This window comes from Bufo bufo, chromosome 9 (assembly GCF_905171765.1).
Source record: "Bufo bufo chromosome 9, aBufBuf1.1, whole genome shotgun sequence".
Taxonomy (NCBI): Eukaryota; Metazoa; Chordata; class Amphibia; order Anura; family Bufonidae; genus Bufo; species Bufo bufo.
Window position 1 is genome coordinate 20687522 of NC_053397.1, and position 24976 is coordinate 20712497.

The 24976-nt window shown below is 43.2% G+C and overlaps 1 protein-coding gene across 3 annotated transcripts in view; it reads left to right on the forward strand.

Moving 5' to 3' along the window:
* Window positions 1-24976, forward strand: part of PDZRN3 (PDZ domain containing ring finger 3) — a 210787-nt gene that overhangs the window by 18529 nt on the left and 167282 nt on the right. Inside the window, exons 2-3 of one of the 3 annotated variants that reach the window (XM_040406640.1) lie at window positions 4259-4345; window positions 10713-10820. The exons of 1 other annotated variant lie outside the window; for it this stretch is intronic. In XM_040406640.1, the coding sequence (XP_040262574.1) occupies window positions 4259-4345; window positions 10713-10820 (195 nt within the window). The remainder of the gene's footprint in view (window positions 1-4258; window positions 4346-10712; window positions 10821-24976) is intronic. One more of the 3 variants, XM_040406641.1, reaches the window with a different exon arrangement.

Here is a 24976-nt window from a genome sequence, read left to right on the forward strand (position 1 = left end):
GGTACTCTATATAAAGTCCTATGCCACCTTCATGAGGCACTGGGAAGGACAGTACAGGCCTCAGCCGACTCAGGGACAATGCATTCTACCATCTACTTACTCAGGAAAAAATTTATGAAATAAATGCATAAAAAACATAAAAAATATACGGGGTTGTAAATATATTCCTTTGCTTTGCTTTGGCTCTTGGATCTCAGTTTCTGAACACATGGAGCCTTGGCACCATCCCTAGCTGTTCTTTAAGGACTGTCTTAGCCTCACTAATGGATAATGGATCTGTGCCAGCAATCTTGGGTTTTTACGGTAAACGGACAGAGGCATTTATAGAGGTGTCAAAATGTGCACTGTTGGAGAGATGTTAGGCTGATGGGAAAAAGCTGCAAAGTATGGGAAGTATGAAGTGGGCAGCCGCTCGCATTGGTTGATGTGGCCCATATTCCAAATAATACTGACGATGTTCCAAATCGTAAAGATCGCTCCAATGCATATTCCTCTAGTATTACAGAATCTACAATAATTCAAAGCTAAAAAAAGAGCCCTGTACTTTGTATACTGTGTAAGAAGGTACAAAAGACAGCGCCCGGGGCTCTGTACACTGTCTACATCTGTGTAAGACAATCATGTCTCCTGTGCCCAGGAGGAAAAAAAAGAGCTCTGTGTACCTTATCAGTCATATGTCATGTATCCAGGTAAAAAGGTAGAGCCCTGTGTACTGTATAAGACAGCCATGTCTCATGTATCCAGGTAAAAAGATAGAACCCTGTGCTCTGTGTACTGTATAAGACAGTCATATGTCATGTATCTGGGTAAAAAGATAAAACCCTGTGCTCTGTGTACTGTATAAGACAGTCATATGTCATGTATCTGGGTAAAAAGATAGAACCCTGTGTAATGTATGAGACAGTCATATGTCATGTATCCAGGTAAAAACATAGAACCCTGTGTAATGTATTAGGCTACTTTCACATATGCGTTTTTGCTGGATGCGGCATATGGATCAGCAAAAACGGATTTAGTTGTATTATCTTTAAAACAGCAATGATTGATCCGGCATTAAAACTATTGTAAGTCAATGTGTGCTGGATCCGATTTCTATTGTGTCCGAGAAAACGGATCCGGCGTCATTAACGTACATTGTGTGTCTTGCTCTGCATCCCATGCCGAACAGAAAAACGCTGCTTGCAGCGATTTTTTTTGTCCAGTATGGAAACATAACCAAACGGAACGGAATGCGTTCTGGTGCATTCTGTTCAGTTTTGTCCCCATTGACAATGAATGGGGACAAAATGGAAGCATTTTTCTCTGGTATTGAGATCCTCTGCCAGATCTCAATACCGGAAGGGAAAAACGCAGATGTGAAAGTAGCCTAAGACATTCATATTTCATGCATCCAGGTAAAAAGATAGAACCCTGTGCCCTGTGTACTGTATAAGATATGAATTTTAAAGTGCTGCAGAATATTGCAGCACTATAGAAATAAAAATCATTATTATTGTTCCTATTTCATGTATCCAGTTAAAAAGATAGGTCCCTGGACTCTGTATAGTCCATGCCACAAGATAGTCACCTGTTCCCTGTATCAGACATGTCATGTCTCCTGTGATTTTTTTTATTTTGTATGCATCTCTTTAGCTGCAGTGCATTGATGGTCACCTTCATTCTTACCCCAAGGAGGTTCTCTTGGTCTGTATCTAAAGATAATTATACTATCAGTGCTTTATTAGGCCTCTTTCACACGGCCGTTTTTTTTTTCCCGTTTACTGGCCGTTTTTTGCGGTCCGTATACGGTCCGTATACGGAACCATTGATTTCAATGGGTCCGCAAAAAAAACGGAATGTACTCCGTATGCATTCCGTTTCCGTATTTCCGTTTTTCCGTTCCGTTTTAACATAGAACATGTCCTATTATTGCCCGCAAATCACAGTCCGTGGCTCCATTCAAGTCAATGGGTCCGCAAAAAACGGAACACATACGGAAATGCATCCGTATGTCTTCCGTTTCCGTTCCGTTTTTTGCTGAACCATCTATTGAAAATGTTATGCCCAGCCCAATTTTATCTATGTAATTACTGTATACTGTATATGCCATACGGAAAAACGGAACGGAAAAACGGAAACACAACGGAAACAAAAAACGGAACAACGGATCCGTGAAAAACGGATTGCAAAACACTCAAAAAAGCCATACGGTCGTGTGCAATAGGCCTTATTCTGATATACTCCAGATACTGAACCCAATTCAGACATAAATATTGGGATCTGGAAGAAGTAGCCGCTGAGGCGTAAGGGTACTTTCACACTAGCGTTATTCTTTTCCTGCATAGAGTTCCATCAAAAGGGCTCTATGCCGGAAAAGAACTGATCAGGCATATCCCTTTGCATTCTGAATGGATAGAAATCCGTTCAGTTTGCATCAGTATGCCTTTCGTTCAGTCACTGTTAGGGGTTTTGGCCGGACATAATACCGCAGCATGCTGCGGTATTATGTCCGTCCAAAATGCCTGATCAGTCGCTGGAATGCCGGCATTAATTCCCATTGACTTGCATTAGTGGCGGATCCGGCATTGCAAAACAACTGAAGGACGGATCGGTCCTTCCGGTCTGCGCATGCAAGGACCAGGAAAACGGTAAAAAAGACTGCAAAACGGATCCGTCCATCCGCATCCAGATCCGTCTACAAATGCTGTCAGTTGTCACACTAATCGGCGGATCCGGCAGGCAGCTCCGACGACGGAACTGCCTGCCGGATCACATTAACGCTAGTGTGAAAGTACCCTTAGGCACAAAGTACCTCTCTGTAATAAATGTCACAAAGGACATTTCTGGTTTCCAGTAAATAAACATGGATCATTGAAAAGTAAAACAAATGGGCAACTTTTTAATACACTTTCTGCTTCAGTTTATCAATATTTTTTAAGATCTCTGTTTGATTTCAATGTATGAGAACATTCTTCTTTAGATCCAGAGGCTGAAAAGCCTTCCAGAACTTATCATATAGCTGAGGGTTTGCTACAATTAAATCCAGTCTAGTCCTCTGTGACGTCCTGTATACAGTCTGTGCTCCAGGCTAATCCAAATACATTTAACCTGCGCTGATACATTGTAGCACATTCCCAGGACAGGAGAGAGTTTTGCTGGTGTCCTGCCTAGAATGGATACAATTGTAACAAGCTCTCAATTATGTTAAGGGGGTCCTCAAATAGGTCATCAATATCAGATCGGTATGATGATGAACCAACTCCCGGCAGTCCCACTGATCCGCTGTTTGAAGGGGCTCTCAGTCCAGAGCTACGGTCTCTCTACAGCAGGGATCAGCAACCTCCGACACTACAGCTGTTCTGAAACTACAACTCCCAGAATCCTCCTTTCACTTCCATGGGAGTTACAAGATCAGCTGAGCAAGTGTGCATGCTGGGAGTTGTAGTTTCACAGCAGCTGGAGTGCCAAAGGCTACTGAGCTGACCCCTGCTTAACAGTATACCAAAGCACAGCTCCACACATTTTATAGTGGCTGTGCTTGGTATTGCAGCTCAATCCCATTCCCCTTGAATGAGACTCAACTGCAGAAAGGCCATGTGACCAATGAACGTGACGTCACTGGCTCCTTCATATATCTGATCAGCAGGGTTGCAGAGTGTGAGATCCCCACCGATCCTGAGAATAGGTCATCCATTTTTAATCCCTGAAAACCCCTTTAAGACAGGAGAAACTTCAATGTTTCCTTTCAGAGCCAGCCTTAGCAGTGTAGGGTGTGTCCTTTCTGGTGGATGCACCACTGACAGCCTGAAGTGGTGACCACCACAAATATATGTGCTAGGTGGTATTAGATTACATTGTGTATTGGTAACTGTATGTTGCTTTTATTTGAGCACTATATGGAGGTTTTTACTCCAACATATAGCACTCTATAGACATACAGTGACAAACCTTGCCCATAGACATACAGTCTGGTACAGAATTAGGAATTTAACATAGTTACCAACAGTCTCAAATTTGTCGGGACAGCCCAGCCCCCAAGTGGGCATTTTGTGGTGTTGCCTGGTGGTCCAGAGGGACGAAAGCTTGAATGTCCCGATTTTCCCATTTTATATGTTGGTAAGTATGATTGTGGCCAATAGTCTGACTCTGAGGAAAATGTCTTGGTTTTATTATTTGCTTTAGGTAAAATTGTATTTACTCAGCAGACCCTGAGGGCACATACAGGGGGCGCTCTGTACCACATGTAGTCACCATGAATTCTCTTACCTGTGCATTGTAGGGAGAAGAGACGACCGCACTCACTCTCGTTCTCCACCGAGAATCTGGATCCCTGGGATTTAATATTATTGGTGGCCGCTCGTGTGTGGTATGTTAATTGTTAAAATGTGTTTTCCTTTTCCTGTTGAGCATGGGGGCGAATGTCTGATACTAAGGGAACACAGGGCACATTGGTCTCTGTGGGAGACTGTCTACTATTCATGCCTCAGGAGGGGACCCGCCGAATACAGGGGGATTTCTATCTCCAAATGTTCAACAGTAAAAGCTTTATTTACCCAGTCACCGGCACTAAGATCTCATTGTCTCAGGTCATAGTAAAACCGTGAAAGACAAAGTTATAAAATGCACCATAGAATATCTATCTATCTATCTATCTCTCATATCTATCTGTCTATCTATCTATCTCCTATCTATCTATCTATCTATCTATCTATCTATCTATCTATCTATCTATCTATCTATCTATCTATCTCTATCTATCTATCCATCTATCTCCTATCTATATCTATCTATCTATCTATCTATCTATCTATCTATCTATCTATCTATCTATCTATCTATCAAGGCTCGGACTGGCCCACAGGGGTACAGGGGAATCCCCCGGTGGGCCCCTGAGCAAGGTGGGCCCCTAGTCTCCCACCCCCCCCTGCACAAGTGGCACATAACACAGTAGACTTACTGCACTACATACATATATTCAATGTACAGCACCTCAACCAGCCAATGTTCCTATAAAAAACTTGTTAGATTATTTATTATATTTGAATGTATCTGTATGGTGGGCCCCCAAAATAAATTTTACTGGTGGTCTTTAGGTATTCTATCTATCTATCTATCTATCTATCTATCTATCTATTATCTATCTATCTATCTATCTATCTATCTATCTCATATCTATCTATCTATCTATCTATCTATCTATCTCCTATCTATCTATCTATCTATCCTCATATCTATCTATATATCTATCTATCTATCTATCTATCTATCTCCTATCTATCTATCTATCTATCTATCTATCTATCTATCTATCTCCTATCTATCTATCTATCTCCTATCTATCTATCTATCTATCTATCTATCTATCTCCTATCTCTCTATCTATCTATCTATCTATCTATCTATCTATCTATCTATCTATCTCCTATCTCTCTATCTATCTATCTATCTATCTATCTATCTATCTATCTATCTATCTATCTAATATCTATCTATCTATCTATCTATCTATCTATCTATTATCTATCTACCTATCTTTCTCTCTATCTATCTATCTATCTATCTATCTATCTATCTATCTATCTCATATCTATCTATCTATCTATCTATCTCATATCTATCTATCTATCTATCTATCTATCTATCTATCTATCTATCTATCTATCTATCTATCTATCTATCTACTTTATCTATCTCACAAGGAAACGATCTGTGTTTTGTGGATTCTAAAATAAGAATATGAGCCCTTAGTCTGTGTTCACACATAATGCACAACATTTGTGAATGGGATATGTGACTATAAGATGCATAGTCCTATAAGAAAACGTACTGGAATCCCATCTGATTTTGCCCCCTATAGAGCAGTGATCTCTATTAACCCATGGCTCTCCAGCTGCTGCAGAACTGTAACTCCCATCATGTCCTGAGAGCCGCAGGCTGTCAGGTCATGATGGGATTTTAAGTTTTGCAAATGCTGGAGAGCCACAGGTTGTCGAGATTTCTGTGGAGTATAAATAAATGAGGTGTATTGATTCCCTGTGAGGTGGCACTCACTATATGGCAGCACTTAGCGTGCCAGGCTTCAAACCTGATTATCAATACAATTGTATTAATGAAGCGGCGATTTTCTTAGATGTAGCTGTCAATCCCATATGAAGCCTAATGCAGACAGATAAGAGATGTTGCCCACGGGTGACATTACTGCTGTTGTTTGCACTTTTTATAGGTGCCCCCCCTCATCTTGGCATCAGGGCAGCGAGCGGTGATCGCTCTACACAGGACTTCTGTTGAGCTGTCGGAATATAAAGGTGCTGCTGTGTGGGAGCTTTTTATATCTCGTGTGCCAAAAATTTATGTATGAATTTGCTGTTCATAAAACTCCCTCACCGCTGCCAGGTTCTTAACGGGCACTAGACAAAAAAACGTCAACATGCAAATATTAATCAGCGGCGTTTTATAAGGGAAGCTCTGATAACGGGACTTCTAATCGCTTGTGATGTTTCCAAGTCATTCTTTCTTAAAGAGCCCCTACACCCAAGAACAAAATTCCTCCTGCATTGTCTGAACCACAAGGAGAAGGAAGTGAAAGCTTTTGTTGTCATCTCTATTTGGTGCCCAGTGTTTGGTGGACCATTCCCTGGTAACTAGCAATTAGCCCCATATCACACTATGCAGAATTTAGCCCCTGTTGTCTTGCAACCAAAAGTCCTGGTTTTCTAGTGGTTTCTTACCTCCTTCCCAGGGTTTCCAGAATTTGATGTCCATAGTGCTGCCCTATGTCCAAGCCATGTGGTTTTTGGTGACCCAGTCCCACGTTTCTAGTCATCTGTTACCTCCTTCTTTATCGTGTCTGGTTTTTGGTGAAAGAGTCCATGGTGTGTATTGGCTGTTACTCTATCACCCTCTATTCCTGGTGTCCAGCGATTATTGACCAATTTCGATCAGAGGTTTCTCGTATCAGCCATTGATGTCCAGTATTTTCTTCTCCCTATCCCTGGTGTCCAGTTGGTGCCTAGTTCCTAGTATCTAATGTTTTTGTACCCCTCCATCCCTGGTGTTTATCATGTGATATGTGATGACCTATTCCTTGGTTCCTCAGGTCTGTGTTTTTATTTTTATTTTTTTGCCTTGGTCATTGGTATCCATTCCATTAGTATGTTATGCTGTCCCTGGTGTTCAGAGGTTTGGTTTGCAGCCCTGGTGTCCAGAAATTAGTTTTTTTTTCCTTTTCCCATATCCAGCATTTTCTGCTTTAGTTGCAGATGTCCTATGATCTGCTTCTTGTTTGAGGTAACGAGAATTTAGTTCTCTAGCCCGTCCCTGGTGTCTAGTGAATTAAGCAGTATACCATTGATAGCCCTGATGCTGCACATGGCAGAAGCTCCATTGTTCACCCATGGCATGGGGTTCATCATTAATACATGGCACAAGGTCCATCTTTCATCCATGGGACAAGATCCATCACTCACACATGGCACAAGGTCCATTAATCCCTTCTGGCACAAGGTCCATCGTTCACATAAGGCATGAGGTCCATCGTTTACACATGGCACAAGGTCCATCGTTCACCCAAGACATGAGGTCCATTGTTCACTCATGGTACAAGGTCCATCGTTCACCCATGGCACAAGGTCTATTGTTTACTTCTGGCACAAGGTCCATCGTTTACACATGGCTCAAAGTCCATCATTCACACATGGCACAAGGACCATTGTTCACACATACCACAGGGTCCATTGTTGTAGACATGACATGTGGTGCACTGTGCACACATGGCACGGGTGCACTGGTCACACATGGCACAAGGTCCATCGTTCACCCATGGGATAAGATCCATCACTCAAACATGGCACAAGGTCCATTATTCACTTCTGGCACAAGGTCCATCGTTTACATAAGGCATGAGGTCCATCGTTCACATAAGGCATGAGGTCCATCGTTTACACATGGCAGAAGGTCCATCGTTCACCCAAGATATGAGGTCCATCGTTCACCCATGGCACAAGGTCCATCGTTCACCCATGGCACAAGGTCTATTGTTCACACATACCATGAGGTCCATCGTTCAATCATGGCTCAAGGTCCATCATTCACACATGGCACATGATTTTTGCAGAACCTTCCATACATGTGCATGCTCGGCTCAGCTGGGCAAGCAGCATATGTAGTGAATGGGGAGAAAGTCACTTCCAGGTAGCTCTGGCAGGCGCCTTATCTCCAGGAGAACAAAAGGATCAGGCAGTTGAAATCCAACATGCCCAACCCTTCTCTCGCCTGTCGGGAGGACACCCGTAGGAGAAACCTGCCAAATCAGAGGGTTCAGCAGACATAGTTTAATTTGTACAGCCAGCTTTACCTACACCTGATTAGTGGGGTAGCTATAGAGGGTGCAGAGGCAGCAGACGCACCTAGGCCCTAGTGTCTTAGGGGAAGACACCAGTGTTATAAATAACACATATTAAACATTTTGCATTGAGGTCCAGGAATTTCAAATCACACCTCTGTTTAGGTTGGCATACCCAGCAGCACAGGTTGCTTGCAGAGACCCACCCTTAGCACCCTTAGCCTCTAGGCAGTGTAGAGCACAGTGGTGATAGAAGCAGTGGAGACATCCAGAAGACATGACATTAGGAAGGGTGGAACAAATATGAAGATGTCTAGGGGCTAGCAAGGGAGGATAGGGGCGCGGTGTAAACTGGTATATCTAGTACCTGTATGATAATATGGTACACACCTTCCCAATTTATATAACGATGCTCGGTGATGTCACTTTGTATGATTAGCTCTGTGTGATATAATTTAATATCATGAGCTCTTGAGTGATGTCATACTTTAGAATTCGCTGTGAGTGATGTCATCATCCTACTGGCTCTCAGTTCTGCCATTAGCTCATGACTTATGTAAATGCATATAATATGAATTTCTGTGTATATAATCAGCGTAAATCACAATTCCACTGAAATTATCTTCATCGTTCATCTTGTAATTCATGACGCTGGGCCCCGGGCGGTGTATTATACAGTTGTTCCACGCATCTGCCATGGAAATGTTAGACAACACGCTTATTATCTCACACAGAAATGGTTTTATAAGCCCTGCCTGTGCCAGCTTCTCTACTATGGCATCATGTCATCAATGCACAGACTGGGGAGGATGGCAGAAGTATATTTGCAGCTCCTGGGTCCGGTATGCCAGCACTTCCTAAGCAGTGGGTGTCCAAATGCCAGGATCCCGCGATCATGAGAAGAAAGGACTCCTTTGCTGTCCTGCAACCACATATTAAAGTTCACTGCACAGTGGGCTGTGGGGACTACAACTGCCAAGGGGATATTTTTCCCTACGTTGTCCCAGAGGTCACACCCCTAAGATCAGAATTGGATATGCTTATGATATCCCATAACATTCTTAGATGGAAATATCCCTTTAAAGGGCATCTGTCAGCAGTTTTGTCCCTATGACACTGGCTGATGTTACATGTGCCCTTGGCAGCTAAAGGCATCTGTGTTGGTCCCATGTTCCTATGTGCCCGCATTGCTGAGAAAAATGAGGTTTTAATATATGCAAATGAGCCTCTAGGAGCAACGGGGGTGTCGCCGTTACACCTAGAGGCTCTGCTCTCTCTGCAACTGCCGCGCCCTCTACACTTTGATTGGCAGGGCCAGACAGTGAAAAACGTCCTCACATCTTAGGCCTCCTGCACACGAACGCGTGCGCCCCGTGGTCGTGCTGCGGCCCGCAAAATGCGTGCGCGATGCACGAACACTGTCCGTGGGGCAGCCGCAACGGATCGCGGACCCATTCACTTTAATGGGTCCGCGATCGGGGCGTTCCGCAAAAACATAGGACACGTTCTATCTTTTTGCGGAACGGAAGTACGGGACGTAGGGTTCTGTTCCGTGCTTCCGTCCCGCACCATTCCGCATTGAAGTGAATGGGTCCGCATCTGGTGATGCGGAATGTCCACGGAACGGCACCCGTGTATTGCAGATCCGCAATACGGCAACGGGGTGCACACGTTCGTGTGCAGGAGGCCTTACCCTGTCAATTAAAATGAAGAGGACGCGGCAGTTTCATAGGTACAAATCTGCTGACAGATGCCCTTTAAGATACAGATGGGTACAGATTCGAGACAGACTGGTTGTTGACCCTGTCATGAATGAATTTCTAGCAGTTGCAATAAAGGTCCTAGTGGGTGTTACCAGCTTGGAGTGTGTCCTTGCACAGTCTGACACTATCCAATCATTGCCGCCAGTGCCAGACTGTGCAGGGACACACCCTCAACTGGTAACACCCAGCCGTACCTTTATTACAGACTCCAGTTCATTCTTAAACTTCTAGTAGGAATAACAGAGGAAGGATGCGACATATATTTCAAAAAATGTTTCAAAATTATTATTACATGGGGATTGCAAGTCGTCACTAAAACAGACGTGTCAGGAGAGGTCCTCTTTAAAGGAGTTTTAGTCTACGTCTCTGACTTCCTCTTCTTAGTTCTAGTCCCAGGAAATGGGGACATGGGACCCTAAATCTCTAGGTAGGGTGGGAGCCAATATGATCAGATAATAAGACCCCATAAGCTTGACTTCCATACAGGCCCACTTACCTCACGTGTGCAAAGGATGATGGGTATATTTGACCTTTATAAATGTAAAAAATAAATAAAAAAAACAATCCACAATTTGAACCAACAAACCACAAATATTCCAGTTTACAATTTTTTTTCTTCATTTTTGCAGGACAACCAAGATGGACCCTCCAGCGAAGGAATTTTTGTTTCAAAAATAGTTGACAGCGGCCCGGCTGCCAAGGAAGGCGGACTCCAGATTCATGACAGGATTATCGAGGTATGTCTGAGCCGTCTGGTTACGTTTCATGTCAATGCTGATGAGAGGTCTGTGACCTCTGCTGAAGGGGAAGTAGAGAAGAATTTTTTGTAAAGATGTCCTGGAAGTGAAGTCTATCACGTGGTGGTGGAAGTGGATAAGAGTTGACCTTCATGCCCTGAAACATGTCTTCTATACATAGGCCCAGGGCTGCATGTCTGGACCCATTGTGGTACACCATTCATTTTATTTTTTGTGTTTTTGTTTGTGCCTAATCCCATCTTGAGGTGATGTGCGAGAACTATGGGTGTCCTTTAGATAAATTGTCAAAGGGCAGGTCCATCTCTGACCACCGCTGAACTGTGGAAGGCCTCCTGCATGCTAATGTATTACCACCTGGTATGTACGGAGCCATAATTCAGGCTCAAGTCTGTGGCGTCCTACTGTATGAATCGGATTCATAGTCTTCCGGAGCTGCAATCACAATTCTGCAGGCTTCAGAGCTGAACTCTCTTAGCGCATGCTCACCGTCTCTAGCTCGTCTTGTGTAGTTCGGTACAGTGATCTGTTGTAGGAAAAAAAAAGAACGGTCCCTCCACATCGTGGGAGCTCAGCAAGGCTGTCTGCTGACAAACCTGTTGACGGGTTCCAGCAGCAATGGGCAGAATTGTGAATGCAGCTCTGGCCTACAGAACAGGCTGTACAAGATAAGTCGTGCACTATATGCGGTGAAAAGAGTTTCAAAGATGAACATACCCTTTAAAGGTGACCAATGTGAGTGGGATGACATGATTTCTTTGGCGTGTTCGTTTACACCGCTTCAAGGGATCGTCTTTAACCGATATAGCGCAGCCGCCATGGAAGAGAAGAATAGACGAAGCTAATTATGGCTGTGTTTAAAGTTAAATGGGATTAGAGTGTTTGCTAATGATAGATTCCCTTTAAGCTGTCTAATCTCTCTTAAAGAAGGAATGTTTTTTTTTTTTTTGTGTTTTTTTTTTTAAAGCGGGCGACAATCTTTCATAAGACCCGGTGATAGATTGCAATAATTGCTGAAGAGCTTCCTTTCACTGCATCTTAAAATAATGAATGAAATCTGAGATTTAATAAGATATAATATGCCGTTTTGGAGACGTTCAGCGCCAAGGCTTTCCTGTGATCTTCAAACTGCTTCAGGTATATCAATTTGTTACAGTGCACGTCCCTAATCTGTGCTTGGCCCGCGGCCTTCCTCCAGGCCGCTCCATGACAGTTTTTAGGTTTGATGAGCCAATTTTCCAGAGATTTTTTTTTCCTCCCCCTAAAGATGTTGCGTTGCAGAAGCGATGTGCCTGAAGGATACCGTTTTTTTTTTTGTTTTTTTTTTGTTAAATTCTGCTTTAAGCTACAGATGGGAGGAAAGGGGTGAAGCAAGGATAAAAAATATCCTGTTTCCTTAAAGTAGAAGCTTTTATGAAAAATTCCCAACATTTTTATAGTGATTTAAAGGGCACTCAGGGACATTAAAGGGGTATTCCCATCTGGGACATAGGTTAGATGTGGGGTCTATGGGATTTCCGAAAACAGTTCGGTTCTCTCCGGCAGTCCAATAACGGTGAATGGAGCAGTGGTCGCACGTGCTCACTCAGCTATTTTCGAAAACTCCCATAAGCCATGAATAGAGAGTGCACCCCCACATGCACAGTGAGCTTTACTTCTCTTTGGGGGCCCCGTTCTAATCCCATCTCTGGAACCCGCACCTATCTGACATTGATGGCATATCCTAGCAATATGCTATCAATGTGCCAACCCCTTAAAGCAGGCATCCTCAAACTGCGGCCCTCCAGCTGTTGCAAAACTACAACTCCCAGCATGCTCGAACAGCCTACAGCAGGGCATTGTGGGAGTTGTAGTTTTACAGTTTGAGGATGCCTGCCTTTAAATGGTAGGTTCATATACGCTGCGGATTTTCAGCTGTGGATTTGCTTGGGGAAAATCATCAGAATATAACTCTACCTGTGACACAAATTTTAAAGGTGCTCTCTGGGACTGAACTATTGATTGACCTGTCCTTAGGTTAAATAGGTCATCAGTATCAGATCGTCAGGGGTCCGACCCCTGGCACCCCCCTACTGATCAACACTTTGCAGAAGTTCCAGCGCTGGAAACGGGTATCGGACCTGCACAGCTGCATGCAGTGGCCAGGGCTGGTTACTGCAGAGCTGCTTCCATTCAAGTGTGGGCATTCCAGAGTTGGGTCCGCAATCCAGAAGGTGCGGCGCCAAACGTAGGCACGGAACCCCACTGAAGCACTACGGAGTCCTTCCGTGGGGTTTCTCTCCGTGCCTCCGCAACGCAAAAAAAAAAAAGAACATGTTCTATTTTTTTGCTGTTGGAACACAGACCCATTCAAGTTAAATAGGACTGGATCCATCTGCCGCAGCCGCATGGGTGGTGCCCGTGCATCGGGGACCGCAACAGCCATGTGGATAAGCCTTAGGCCTAGTTCACACGAACGTTTTTTTTTGTGAGCGTACGGGCCGTTTTTTTGTGTTCCGTATACGGAACCATTCATTTCAATGGGTCCGCATTAAAAACGGAATGTGTTCCGTAAGCATTCCGTTTCCGTATTTCCGTTCCGTACAAATATAGAGCTTGTCCTATATTTGGCCGTAAATCACGGGTCGTGGCTCCATTAAAGTCAATGGGTCCGCAAAAATAACGGAATGCATACGGAAATGCATCCGTATGTCTTCCGTATCCGTTCCGTTTTTTGGCGGAACCATCTATTGAAAATGTTATGCCCAGCCCAATTTTTTCTATGTAATTACTGTATACTGTATATGCCATACGGAAAAACGGAAAGGAAAAACGGAACTGAAAGGAAACAAAAAACGGAACAACGGATCTGTGAAAAACGGACCGCAAAAAACTATAAAGGCCATACGTTCGTGTGAACTAGGCCTTTAATATTTTAATTTTTTTTGTGGTAAAAAAACAGCTATTCATTTTAAGCTTTATATAACCTTCCCTGGAGCATGCTACATTTTGACAAAAAATGCGCACATGCAGTGCAAAAATGCAAAAAAAAAAATTTGCTTGTAGAGAATTTTCGACTTAAAGTATCATTGTAGATCCATAAGAAAGCTTTAGAAAGAATATGACCAAAAAAATTCCAAAAATGGCAAAAGTAACAAAAAAAGACGATTATGTGCAGAACCAGATTTAAAGGGGTATTCCGGTTGTAGCAAGTTATCCCCTATTCACAGGACAGGAGATAACAATTAGATCACTGGGGGTCCGACCTCTAGGAAACCTGTCTATCACAAAAACAGGGACTCCTGAAATGAAGAGAGCGGCTGGTGGAGCGCTGTGCTTGGCTATTTCCGGAACACCCATAGAGATGAATGGAGCGACAGTACGTATACTCGACCCTCCACTCTGTTCATTTTTGGGGGAGCCCCATGGTAGATTTTTAAATTGGGGCCAGAAGCTTCAACTTAGACATCTGAGCATGTGTATAGGAGGCAATGAGATCGGATTTATGATCCCGAGCATGGGAGGTACAGGCCTGCGCGTGATAGTCGGGAACACACACACAGGAATACCGCTCTGTAATATCATATTTTATACTCCTTTCCCCACGCAAGCAATTTGACCGTCACCCCTAAATTAGAAAATGTAGATTTGTGGCGGTAATAAGATCTGGGCACAGACGAACCATTTTCCATATGGGTTCCCGAACATAATAAAATGGAAATATATCCTGGTCTCTAAGATGTATACGTATCCCTTTAAATCATACGCTTCTGAGGTATTGTTGGAAAACGGCTGCATTAAGCTCGCGGCGTCCTGACCCCCCCCCCCCTCCTTCCTTTTGTATGTGATCTCAAGAAATTAAGAAACAGCTGTTGAAGATTTCTCTCGTTGGCAGGAGAACAATATGTATCTGCTCGTATTATGTTGATAAAATGGCGCTCGGGATTTGGGGAGGTAGGAGTTTCACATAATAGCTGAGGTAAGCGTAGCCAAGACTTCATCGTTTATTTCGTGATTGCATTGCAATGTAATATTAATATAACACAGATCACCGGGCTAGGCGGACCAGAGCTGGATGAAAACGGATCTGCCGAGTATTACAGCGCCGCCGTGAATATACAAACGCCCGCCAGCGCGGAGATAATCCAGATTAGCCAAATTGGGAGGGTCGCTGTGTTATGTTACGTGTGGATAGATTATATTGACGCTTTACATTGGATTACACAACTAAGGGCCCCTGCACACGACCGTATCCGATTTTGCGCTAAACACGGAAAACGGGTGAGAGCCTGACGCCATTTTTTTTTTTATTCCTTTCACAAATTTCCTACAGACAAGAATAGGACATGTTCTATTATTTTTTTTTTTGGCCAAGGCCAAATGCGCCAAGCGTACACCTCTTAATAAATCTGGCTCCGTTTTTGGCCGCCCGTTTGGCAGAAAATAGAATCTCCGTTGCCTATGAGCGGGTGTAGATTTGTGTTACAATTTACACCAGTTTTTGGTGTAAATTATTAGACCATTTACCAGACCGACAGTATCTCCGCTCCAGGGGCGTAGCTAAAGGCTCAGGGGCCCCGGTGCAAGAGCTCAGCTTGGGCCCCCCTTCCCTCAGTGCTTTGTGGCCAGGGGCAGGGAAGCACATAGCCTTCGTGCTGCCTGAGGCAAAAATTTAACCCCCCCCCATACCAAATTTTTGACCCAACCCCTTTCCTTCCAGTCAGAGGTGTAACTTGACCATCATGCACTGGTGTCTTCTTATGTGGCACAAGGGTCTTTGGCCCCCTCAGGCTCCTGGGCCCGGTAATGACTGCTACCTCTGCAACCACTATAGCTACACCCCTGCTCCGCTCCCTTTAAATCTTTAAAACTTTGGGGGTCATTTATCAATTGAGATTGTTCTTATGTCACTTTGAAGTCTGGTTTTGCATTGTGTGGTTGGAACAAATTTATGAATCGGTGCACAGTTTTCATGTATTTGGTGCAAGTGCGCTGTGCTGTATGACTTGGTCCTAAAAATACACCAGGGGGGCAGTCAAAGGGCCATTTTCCAGGTCTGATCTGACTTTTGTGCCTTAAAGGGGTTGTCTCACTTCAGTAAGTGGCATTTATCATGTAGAGAAAGTGAATACAAGACACTTACTAATGTATTGTGAGTCTCCATATTGCTTCCTTTGCTGGCTGGATTCAGATTATACACTGCTCGTTTCCATGGCTACAGACCACCCTGCAATCCATCAGTGGTGGTCGCGCTTGCACAATATAGGAAAAAGCACGACTGCTGGCGGCGGTATTTTGTAATGCACTGTGGTATTTGGCTCTGGTGGTATAATGTGTCACAATATGGTATTGCTGGCCCTGCCTTCCATCAATTTGGACCCGACTACGAAACGGGGGCCACTTTTAGTATTTTTTCCAGGGCCACTTTAACTTCCAAAGTCGGGAGGTATGCTGCATGAACCACATCTAATGGTTTGCTGACCCTGCCTACTTGGCTTGGCCCTGTCTCCTACTATTTTAGCCCCACCTACAACAAGGGGCCCCTTTTTTCCAGGGCCACTTTGAGTTCCCAATCTGTCCCTGAGGCCACGTGATCGATGAATGTGATGTCACAGGCGCTTAGATGACATGTCAGGAGTCGGACCCCCATCATCAGTATCACTATCTCAGACAACCCCTTTAAAGGCTATGTACAAACTGGGGCATTTTTTTATTTTTTTTGGTGTACATACATACTGTATTTATCAAATGTTTTAGACACTTTCTAACCTTTTTACACCATCCCCAACAAGTGGTGTGGCTTAGTGGAAAGGGTGGCTTCATAGGAAAGGAGGCATGGCTTAAATGGGCCTTCTTGCGCCCAAAATACTCCACTTGTAGGTGGCATAAATTTAGACTCCAACTGATTTATTATCCAGCGTCAGCAACTGTGAAAAATCTCAATCAGCGTAAGACTGTCCCTATTTCTTTTACTTTCTCACTGCATATAGAATGAATAATGAAGCAGCCTTGCAGTAGGAGTTAATGAAATATGCTTTACAGTAGTTGATTTTTTGACAGCTGTTATGCAGACTATGCGTCTCCATGGTAACAGACAACAAACAACTCTGTGTAGTCTGATCCTGCAGCCACATTCCCTTCTACCTGTTCTCTACTTGTGGCCAGCCTAACAAATATAGGTTAGCGGAAAGTAGCGGTCAAATGATACAAAGTACCAGACGGCAGGATTGCACTAGACAGGATTTGTTTGCTGTCTGTGACTGGAAATGCTTAGTCACTGACTAGGAGCTGTAAAAACAAAATGCAAAAAAAAAAAAAAAAAAATTTGGGGATGTATAGCCTTTACGTCAATTTGTCGAATATCCAGGTATATGGCTTCCATTAGACTTGTCAGTGCTCCTGTCACTTTTATTGTGGATTATTTTATTCTTAGAACCCTGCATTGCATTGTTACTTTGTTATTCCTCCTGAAAGTGTATGGATGCTTTGAAAATTAGGTGCTACCATTCTGGGCTATACACATCTGACACTGTCCAAATAGTGCTGACGGTGTAGGGGAACACTCTGTAGACAGAGAGGGAATGGTTACAAAGTGTTGTCCATTTATGCCGCCACCACAAGGGGGAGCTGAGGAGCTTACTGCATACATAGGATACACTGAGTTCTATGATACCAGTATGCAGACATTGGAGAAGACAATAGTGCAGCACATGCTTTGGCCCATAGGGCTTGAGGACCAGTCTTTTTGGATCGCAGGCTTACTTCAAGACCAGCAGCAATTTGCAGCCTTTTCGTTAGCTACTGTGGGAACTTGGAATGGCACAATGACAATCATTGGAGTTCCTGAAGACAATAGCTACAATACGACTTGACTTTGATGTGGTGAAGATCACATTTTTGCAATCTGGGTTTGATGAGCGTCCCGATGTTTCAAATTGAAGAACTTCTGTTTGTGATTTCAGGCTGGATGCACGGCGTCACCACTTACCACCGTCCCGTGCCATTGCTAGAGATTTTAGGTTGACTTAATAGATGGGGCTGCAGCGAGTTCTGCCTCGTACTGAGCGTACAGTAAATGGGGCATCTTTTCTGTGGTCAGACAACTCTACGTCAGGATATTCTCGTCCTGCCTCACATCCTGTAGATCTGTCTCGTCCTGTGTACGTGCGTTGTATGTATGTGTTTCTCTTTAACTACATGTTGGGAGTTATGGTAGGTGTGCATAGACATAGAGGCGCGTTGCGCGGTTGTATTGCTGTTATGGGATCCATGGTGGGGATTAGTGATGAGCGAACTATTGAAAAATTCGATTTGGCTGCTTCGCCGAATAACTTCGTCACAAAGTACATTTCTTTGTAAGTAGTGGGTGCAATGGCAGGGAGCGATGATTGCGCCGCCCCCCGTCATTGTACTCCTCAGATGCCATGTTCATAGCTGATCGACAGCAATAATACAGTGTAATTTTTTTTTAAAAATGAATAAAATTATACTTACCTCATCCATTTGATTGCGAAGAGCCAGCTGCCGCCATCTTGATTAAAGATCTAGCGCGAAATCTCGCTTTGCTAGTGATCGGCGTGATGACGTCATACGTCACCGGGCATGGGATCTTCAATCAAGATCAAGATTTTTATTTTATTTTTACCATACAGGGAAAATTGATTCGGTGGCAAATCGAATTTTCCCTGAAATTCGGATAGAAGTCCACTTCATGGACTTTGATTCACTCAACACTAGAGGGGATGGCAAATAACCAACCGTCTTCCAAGCAGAATTCGGGATGGAGTGACATTTACCTCACTGTCCAACGATTGGTATTGTTTCTGCATAGTGATCTTTTGAATAGCGATCCATAGGCACAAGCCTATGTTAGCGTTCTCCACCAAGATTATATGTAGCAGGGGCAGCCCATGCCTCTGGAGAGGAGCGGCCCAGTCTAAGTTGGCCTACTAAGACTAGAAAGACTCGTTAGAGACCACAGTAGACCAGGAGGTGCACCTATGATTTGGCAGCTTGAAAGAGGCCATTTTGAATAGAGCTTTAATGACTGTGAGGACCTACGTTGGTGTGAAACGCGTTAGCAGTCTGTTTCTCTTATTGTATGGCTTTTTATGGAGTAACATACTAAATCCCACGCGTGTTTTACCTATTGGACGCTGGAATAGTTCATAATCATGATTGGTGTACACATCCGAGCATCCCACAAGAGGCTGTAGGTGAGCTGGACTGTTCTGTATACAAAGTCGTATGTGAAACATGGTAGACTTTAGGGCCGCCAATCAGCACAGAGAAAGCAACAAAAAAAAAAAAAGGCCTGAGAAAAAAAATTTGGGGATGGAGTTAACGTGTAATCCCAAATTTGAAAACTGAGTTAAAAATAGTGGTTGATTATTTTCCGCACCCCTCGTGTGTGTTCCTACATTCTGAAATGCGTGCCTCTGGTCATATGTTACACCATGCGTATCCGAAGGCCCCTTTCCGGTGCTTTACGTTGGCTTTTGAAGAGTATTGCTGTTTCATTTGACGTGGAACTGTAATCATTGTTTTCATGTCGTTTGCAAATGGCCAGATCTGGGGCTGGATGATTTAGCTCTTTGAGTCTCAAGACAAACATGTGGTATTTGTATGTTCACAGCTTCATAGTAAGTGCATTATACTGATGTTTACTTGCAGATGTTCTGTCTATGAAGGTTTCGTTCCAGGAGGCACCTTTTCAATGCTGCCTTGTTTTAATGGCTATGACGGAGATAGATCTGAACTGTGTTAAGCTTCCCGGGAAGCGTGGATCACGATGATAGGTTCATTGGAGTGATTTAATGAAAATCCAAAAAATAAGCAAAATGTAATAACTTGACGCCTGTCGGTGAGGTGCTACGAGATGTACTCCTCATATGCTAGAGGCACTGCTACTCAATATTTTACTGAAACCCTATTTCCCATTAAAATGGGTAAAAAGTTTTATTTTTTTTCCACCGAAAAGACCATCTGAATGTTGGGATCTAAGGATGGCTTTCATGAGAGCCATCTCCATTTCGTAGCTTGATTTTCAGATTGCAAGGCTTCATCACAAGTGTCAGACTGGAATTATTTGATTCTGAGGACCTATCATAAATCTATGCACAAGATTTGTCCTTCTTCCTTTGGAGCATATTACGCTGTGGCGTTGTCATCATTCAGTACACTTGTGGTATCATTGAAGGGGTTGTCCACTATATACTATAATTTTTTACATTTAAAATAACCAATATTCCCCATCTTAGTCGCTGGTGGTCCAAGGCTGCTGCCTCTCCGGTCTCCTCATTTACTTCCGTGCAGCCGATTACGTGTCGTGTAAGCCGGGCAGGGACCAAAGCGGCAGCACCGCTGGTTCGACAACAGCTTAAACAGATGATTATTGGTTATTTTACTTATTTTAAAGCACTTCAAGCTTTTAAATGAAAAATAGTGTACTTGGTTGCCACTTTGAATAATTCTAATGGGTCATTTTTGAATCAATTTTTCAGCAAGTGACTGTATCAAAGGGGATTGTCTTCTACAAGACCTTTGTGGCCCATTAGAGGATCCACTGGAAAACAGGTTCAACCCTGAGTCCATTAGGTTTGTCTAGGTGGAATACGTCTAGTGGTGGCTGTGGCTTTGCTATGGTGGTTCAAGATCAGATGATCCCCTCATAATTTCACTGTGGGGTCCAGACATTTGGTGATATACTCCTAGCAGTTTCTCATCTCAGACAACGCATATGTGAGAGTAAAATTTATGTAGGGATAAGGCAGCTGTTGTGCACATTTCAATCCTATGGAAAGTTTGCAATGCCAAATTGGCCCAGTTGAAAACACATGAGGAATCCACAGATGTCTCATTTCTTAGGGAAACTGTGCAGCGGAGCGCGTCGAGCGGCGTTCTTGTCAGACTGGAATACCTATCACCAAGCCCACCGAGAAAGACTTGTTCCAACCTTATGACAGCATGCTACTGACCAAGATGTCAGTATGTGATTAGCACAAGTTTCTTTATTTAAGGGTTGTAGAGGTTCCACCTCCATAGATGCGTTCCTGTGATGAAGGACTTGTCAATGTTTTGTAATGCCTTGAGCAGCTCAGATCATTGATGTTGATAACATTGCTTTATTGCTTAAATTCTTTGCTCCCATTCTTTTCTGTCAGTCACTTATCGTTCTGGTAAACGCAATTGCTTCAAAGTTTGGTAAATTCATTAGTAAGTGACCTTTACCCGAGTAACCATTGTTCACAGGAACATGACAGCCTTAAGACATAGGCCTGTATTACATTGGCCGAGGGTCGGCCAGATCATTGCTAACAAGCGTTTCTAGGAACGCTCGTTAGCAATGATCGGCCTATGTAAAAGTGCTGCCGATTACCCGATGAACAAGCAATCCAATTCATCGAGTAATTGGCACAAAAACCATTGCTTGCCGGCAGCAGATCGTGCTGTCTAATCATGCTTTGCTTGCGGCATTTAATCTGTGTATGTCTGTATGGAGGCGAGCGATGGCATTAGCAATCACTGCTTCCCATACTGCGGATGCATGTAATTGCAGCGGTATCCTTTACTGACGATCAGGCGATTGTCGGGAAGGAACGATTCCTTTCTGACAATCGTATGGCTTATCTGTCAGTGTAATGCAGCCCATAGAAACTACTGTTTATTAAAACAGAATGTTCTTCAAATTCCAAAATGTATATGAGATTCATAGTGATTTCATGAGTTTACATTCAAGAAGGACACCACATTCTCGAATGTTGCATATGTTGCATGTTCTTCACCTATTACACTCCATACAAAAAGACAAGACAGTAAGAACCACATCTTTCACAAATTCACTCTTTTATCTAGAATAGAGTTCCTGCAAAAATGTCAGTTCCATCACACACTCCGCATACTGGCCATCTTCTTCCATGGGACAATCCCTCTATAGGCTCAACTTTTCAATGCAATTTTGGGTGGTGATCTAAAAGAATTTTGTTTGCAAATTATAGTCTATGCTGAGTGTCCTCAAGTTGGTTTTAGAGTCTGTGAATAATGTTTTTCCTGTCTACAGTTTTGGTCTTCTCGTTTATTATTTCGGTATCCATCCATCTCGTTTTTGGTCTCTCTTCATTTCTTTTCAAGCTAATTGTCATCTCCAATAGGTCTTTTTGGGTCTTGAGTTATCACAGATGTTCCCGCGACAGGTGGCAGGAGATTGGTGAGACTGGCATCACGTGGTTTGATCTGACAGGTTTTCCGTTTGGATCAAATGACGTCTGTATTGTTTCTGGTGCTTGCCACACTTTTTTTTCCCCAGGTGTGGCTATTAGGGACATTTAACCTTCTCTATTTATTGTTGTTTCTCCCACTATGCTATGCGGTTTATAGCTTCAGTTTGAGTTGTGGATAGCTGGTGTGTGGATCTCGGCTGAGTTCCGGGTGCTGCCATAGCCTCTTGAAGTTAAGTGTTTTCTTTCCCTTTTGTATTTTGTTTGGGTTATTTTGTGTGTTGCATTTCCCTATCATTTGTATTAAGCCCTGAGGGAGACTCCTGTTCGCCCTTCCTTTTGGAGGAACAGGTTGTCTCAGTCCTGACATTAGTATCAGGGTCCTATAGGGAGAGTTAGGACATTAGGTATTCCTGAACTCACCTACTTCTGGTGTATGTTCATACTGGTAGTTAGTCAGGACTTTGATTAGGGTTTTACTAATTGGTGTCCATCTCCTTTCCCTAGTTTCCAGGCCTTATTCCCTCACCCCTTTCCCTCCTATGTTCGGTGTGGTGTTTCCCTCCCACACCCGAACATGACATGAGTCTTTTGAGTCTTCCTGACTCTTCTCATAAGGTGTCCAAAGTAAGATGAAGGAACCTCCCTCTAGGAGCCAGGATGGAGAGTCACTATGTTTACATTGGAGAGGGGCTTTGCACAGCTTTGTACATAATATCCAATTTTTTGAGTGGTTCTATGGTCAGGTACAGAAGCTCAGTTCTTCAGTTGGGTTGGATCAAGCTGAGCTCATTATGTATACCATCGAAATGGAAGGTTGCTAACCATAGACATTACAAATTTTTGACTTTGACTAGTCCCAAAACAGTGAAAGGATATGTTTGTTGGAGCCAGTGAATTATATTTATCTATTCTTGCTACTTTCGAAACTAATGGTGGCCAAATTGGACATCTTCCAACTTTTTTTTTTTTGGAATGTTTAACCACCTGACAGAAGAGGAGAACTGAAAGGTTAATGCGAATTTTGTATTTTCTTGGGGAAATGTTCTTAAATAACTTGCTGATTTTGGTATCTCTACAACTATAAGTTCCAGTTCTTCAGTCCACACATTCCCATTCTCTGTAATGATGTGGTTGACAATGATGTGGACAGAATGGTGTGACAGCGGTGGGTGTGAATGCTGATCAGTCTGAGGTCCTGCATGCACCAGTGGCCTCTTTAAAGATACTTGGCGAAATGCGATTCATAAACTGTAATCATATTTCATGCTGCATCATTTGGAGATTTGGCTGCTGGATGTTTGCTCTGTGCGGGGCAGCTGGGGTCTCAGCTTTTACATTTACATTTTAATAAAACCTCACAGCATGTTGACAGTGTTCATTTGGAGGGAGTCTTGATGAAAGTAAAAACCTCAAAGACAACTCTCCCAAACATCTCTCGTATTTTTGGGGTTTTTATTTTTTGTTTTATTGAATACAAAGTCAATTTGTATACAATTTGGGATCTGGGACTATGGAAGAGAGATATGTTTTGGCCTTGAGAAATAAGAACAAGAAATGACACATCCGGGCAAAATTCCGAGGGTAGAGATTGCAGGAGGGCTGATTTGGGACCGACATGATGAAAAGGCATTTAATCATGTGTGAAAACCATTTATTGTGATTATCATGCTGAGGGCATGTCGTTTCTCTTTCCTTTCTTATCCAGCGACTCCCGAGTAGCTCCGGCTGTCTTTGATTGTTCAGAATAACTTTCTCTGAGCCTAGAAAATATTTCTTAAGACGTTTACTCATCTTAATGAATATACGTTACATTGCTTCTCTTTATAACCTAGAGCTGCATTCTTAATTCTCCAATCTTCCTGAATGATGAATTCTTCTGCATCAGATGTAGGGAAATCTACCTGTCTGCTTGATTATAGAAACTCACGTAAGCTCTTGGGGCTGTGTATAACGATAACAAGCTTATCAACGGGTTTTTAGTAGCAACAAGCAGAATTGTGATTGCAGCTCTGGAGATAAGTATTATATATACAGTATATATAAATATGTATATATGTTAATGTGCCATTTTCACTGGTTTAAGACAAACATGATCTTTTTTGTGTTTTCAAATGATGTGTGAGAAAATGACATTGGTGAAGATACAAAAACTGGGACTCTCATAATGTCATGAGCAAAGGGGCCCCAATACTTGATAAACTGTTGGCCTCCTGGGTTTTTATGTAACTCATATTGGCCAAATATGAAGACCCATTGATTACAATGGACTCATAGCCTTGCATGCTGAGGACCAGGATCCCTTCCTACAGGACAATGCCCCCTATACCTCTACTATCAATGTAATTTTATATTTTTGATATGTAATCATTTTATATCATTGAATTACTAGACCTTGTTCCACATTAAGGGTAAAGACTGACATGTTTACAAGGGAGTTGACCCTGGCAGATATTAAAGGTGATTTTAAAGATATGTATAAAACCCAATGACCCTCTGGCGTATAGAATACACTTTGTTCTGTAAATGGGCCAAAATCCTGTTAGACACTACGGGGGGGGGGGGGGGGGGGGGGGGCAGGGGGGGTGACGAGACACCTTCCCCCCAACATGTAGCTGTAAACCCAACTCTGCTGGGACAGGCATCAATGCCTCTTATATGTGTTTATTCCATCTACCGAGAAGTCTGGATAATTACCAAGCAAATTCTGTGTAATCAGGGCTCTGAGGTTGCACGCTCCGATGGCAGATAAATGTTCTGCGCCTGTACTGCCAGCAGACAAGTCCGAGAATACCGCCGTAATGACAATTTCCTCAAAGCCCACAAAGTTCTGCTTTCTCTGCTTTCACAAAAAATAAAGTCCGATTACAGTTTCATATCCGCCGGGCAGGGGCAGGCCATTTAACGTATGTTGTACAGCTATTACTTTTTTGGAGTGCGTTA